We start from the raw sequence: 3242 nt of genomic DNA on the forward strand, positions 1-3242 counted from the left end.
CTGGCGTGCGTACCGCCTTCCCCTTCCCCCTCCCCGCTTTCCTCCCTCGGTGTGCAGGCTCCTTTGTGCTGCCTGCAGCGGCGGGGAGGAACCGGCGGGCCAAGCGCCCGCACCGCAGCGCTCTCCCTTTCCGTGGGCGGGCGCCCGGCTCGGCTCCCACGCCATCCGCGACCCTCCCGCCTCCTCGACGGGGCTCTCTGCCGCGTGTGGGACCGCCACCCCGCCGCGCGGGCCATCGCCGTTTTAAGCGGCGGGCCACGCCGGGAGACGGGGCGGGCCGGGCGCGCCCCCCCGGCTCCCCCACGTGGTGCGGTGCCCGTGTCTCCCGGCCGCCGGCGGAGCCGGGCGCACACGGCGTGGGGCAGCCGCCGGGGCTCGCCTGCTCCCGTCGCCGCTGCCCGGGCGGCAGATCCGGCCCGCGGCCATGCGCCAGAGCTGCGCTGAGCGGCCGAGCGGCGGGGCTGCACCGCCGCCGCGTCCCGCGGTAGCGGCGTGAAGCGCCGTGAGGATGAAGCGGGCGAGGCGGGCCGCGCCGGGCCCCCTGCCCGTGCTGGGGCTGCTGCTGCTGGGCGCCCTGCCGGGGCTCTGGACGGTGCTACTGCGGCGGGAGGCGGCGGCGCTGCCGGAGCCGCGCCCGCCCGCCGGGCAGTCCCCGGGGCGATGGGGCTGGGGGCGCTCCCCGCCGGTGCGGGGCGAGTCCGGCGGCGGCGGGCAGAAAACTTTTCGGACGCTGCTGGCGGTGCCGGCGGCGGCGACGGACCGGGAGGAGCGGGACGGTGAGGAGCGGCTCGCTGTGACCGACTCGCAGCCGCCGGCCGACGCCGCCTCTCCGGTGGAGCGGGGCATCTTCTGGAGCCGCGAGCTGGAGGAGCAGGTGCCGCCGGGCTTCGCGGCGGAGGAGGCGGCGGCGTGGCTGGCGGCCGCCCGCGCAGCCCGCGTGGCCTCGCTGGAGCGGGGCGGCTGCGGGCGCAGCTCCAACCGGCTGGCGCGGCTGTCGGACGGGAGCCGCGCCTGCGTCCGCTACGGCATCAACCCGGAGCAGATCCAGGGCGAGGCGCTCTCGTATCACCTGGCCGGGGTGCTGGGCATGCAGGAGCGGCTGCCGCCCATGGCCCTGGCCCTGGTGGAAGCCCGCGGGCGGCAGTGGGAGCCGGTGCGCGAGGAGCTGCGCGGCTCGCACTGGGCCGAGGGCGCCGTGGTCAGCCTGACCCGCTGGGTGGACAATCTCACCGCCGTGGTGGCTCCCGCGCCCTGGGGCGCCGAGGCGGGCGCCGGCCGGCGGCTGCAGCCGCTGTCGGCGGGGGAGCTGGTCGGGCTGTCGCCGTCGCAGCTGGTGGAGCTGGTGCAGTGGAGCGATCTGATCCTCTTCGACTACCTGACGGCCAACTTCGACCGCCTGGTCAGCAACCTCTTCAGCCTGCAGTGGGACCCGCGGGTGATGCGCCGCGCCACCAGCAACCTGCTCCGCGCCCCCGACGGCGGGCTCGTCTTCATGGACAACGAGGCGGGGCTGGTGCACGGCTACCGCCTCCTCTCCATGTGGGACCCCTACAACGAGCCGCTGCTGCGCTCCGTGTGCGTGTTCCGCGAGGGCACGGCCCGCCGCGTGGCCGAGCTGCACCGCCGCCGCAGCGCCGCCGCCGAGCTGCGCCGCCGCTACCGGGCGCGGGAGCCGCTCTGGGCGCGCCTCGGCTTCCTCTCCGAGCGCCAGGCCGAGCTCCTGCAGGCCCGCGTCGACTTCGTGCACCGGCACATCGCCCACTGCCGCGCCCAGGCCGCCGTGCTCTGAGCGCCCCGGGGCCGCGGCGTTCCCGCTTGCTTTCCTCCGCTCCCGGGCAGCGAGGCGGACTTGGCCCGGCAGCGGCCGCGGGCCGGAGCTGACCCAGGCTGCCACCTCGGCGCCCCGCAGTCGCTGCGGCTGCCGGGGACGGGGGAAGTGATGGGCTACCTGCCTGCCGGGGCTGTCGAGAGGAGCGATTGATTCGCTTTGTCAAGAACTCTGAGGATGCAGAACGCTATAATCGCTATAATTACTGCCCAGTTCCACTCCAGGACTCTGCCCCCAGAGTTGGAAAAATGAGAGGGTTCAGCATCTTCAGTTCCTTAACTCTCTTCGTGCACTCGCCCTCATAAGAGACCCCATAGGAAAGCATTCGTCTTTTGTCTGGATTGGGGTCGAATAACTTGTTTCCTTCCAACGAAGGCGGGCAGAAGTTTTTTTTATATATTATTCCTTTTGCAACGGCATATTTAAGTATGAATGTTGATGTTCATAGACCAAGAACTGATTGCACAATAGGGGAGCCCCTAACTAGCAAAACTGCCCTATTTATGAAACTTATTTCCTACCAGTTTTCTTTAACGAGAGTGAACCTTTCCACTGATTGTTAAATCTTGTTGATGAGAAGTGTATAGGAAGCCCATATTCTTAGGTTTTTTGTGGATTCATTGGGTTAAACTGCTCTGATTTTTAAGGGTTTGCTTGTAATCGTCATAATTTCATCTCACCAGTAAAGTAACTGACTAATGGGTGGCACAAGAAGATCTCCCATTTTTTAAAAATATTGCTATGTGTTAAGACTTTGACACAATAGTTAAAGTGGAGGAAAAACTGTTTCATGCACTTTACTTTGACTTTTTAATATTTTTTTTATAGAAGACCTTTTTATTTTACAAAGTCTTCCTTTTATGTACATTGTATATGTTCATAAACTTTTCTGTAACATACTAAAGAAACTGATATTTCAGTAAAGTGTGTTAATGTTTTGCCTTCTGTGGCCTGGATGTTTGCCTGAGCTTTGACAGGGAAGCGTGCATCTCCTCGGTCTTTCCTGCTGGGTGATGGAGGTCACCACTTCACAGCTTGTCACTCCACTGAACAGAATGAACTTTTACTCATTCCCTCTGAGGCAAGGAGTGGTAGAGTTAAGCTTTCAAACACTACCCTCATTCCTAGGTGTCCCTGAAATGGGAAAAGCTCTTGGAGTGGCTAAAGCAGTGTGAGTGCTTCGGCTGAATAGACATTTATCTGGTTTTCAAAGCCTGAAATGGAGTGCCTGGGCTAACCCCGAGATAATTGAAGCAGTTAGCTTCAGCAAGCTGACAGAGCAGGTGAGGGCTAGCTGCTGTCAGCCTTTTTGGGTGCTGGGACTGAAAACCAACCTGGCACAGGTCATGTCACCTGTTCCTGCTCCAGAGGCCTGTCCAGGGATGGCAGTTGCTTTCAGTGGTGTTCATGCTGT

At 63.5% G+C, this 3242-nt stretch overlaps 1 protein-coding gene across 1 annotated transcript; it reads left to right on the top strand.

Moving 5' to 3' along the window:
• Positions 1-508: 508 nt before the first annotated feature.
• FJX1 (four-jointed box kinase 1) lies at positions 509-2766 on the top strand. Its single transcript, XM_063158794.1, has one exon. It carries the CDS (start codon positions 509-511, stop codon positions 1787-1789), a length of 1281 nt encoding a protein of 426 aa, XP_063014864.1. The 3' UTR covers positions 1790-2766.
• The last annotated feature ends 476 nt before the right edge of the window (positions 2767-3242 follow it).

This window comes from Melospiza melodia, chromosome 6 (assembly GCF_035770615.1).
Source record: "Melospiza melodia melodia isolate bMelMel2 chromosome 6, bMelMel2.pri, whole genome shotgun sequence".
Taxonomy (NCBI): domain Eukaryota; kingdom Metazoa; phylum Chordata; class Aves; order Passeriformes; family Passerellidae; genus Melospiza; species Melospiza melodia.

Coding starts and splice junctions, on each gene's coding strand:
- FJX1 (XM_063158794.1), top strand. CDS start 509: ATGAAGCGGGCGAGGCGGGCCGCGCCGGGCCCCCTGCCCGTGCTGGGG.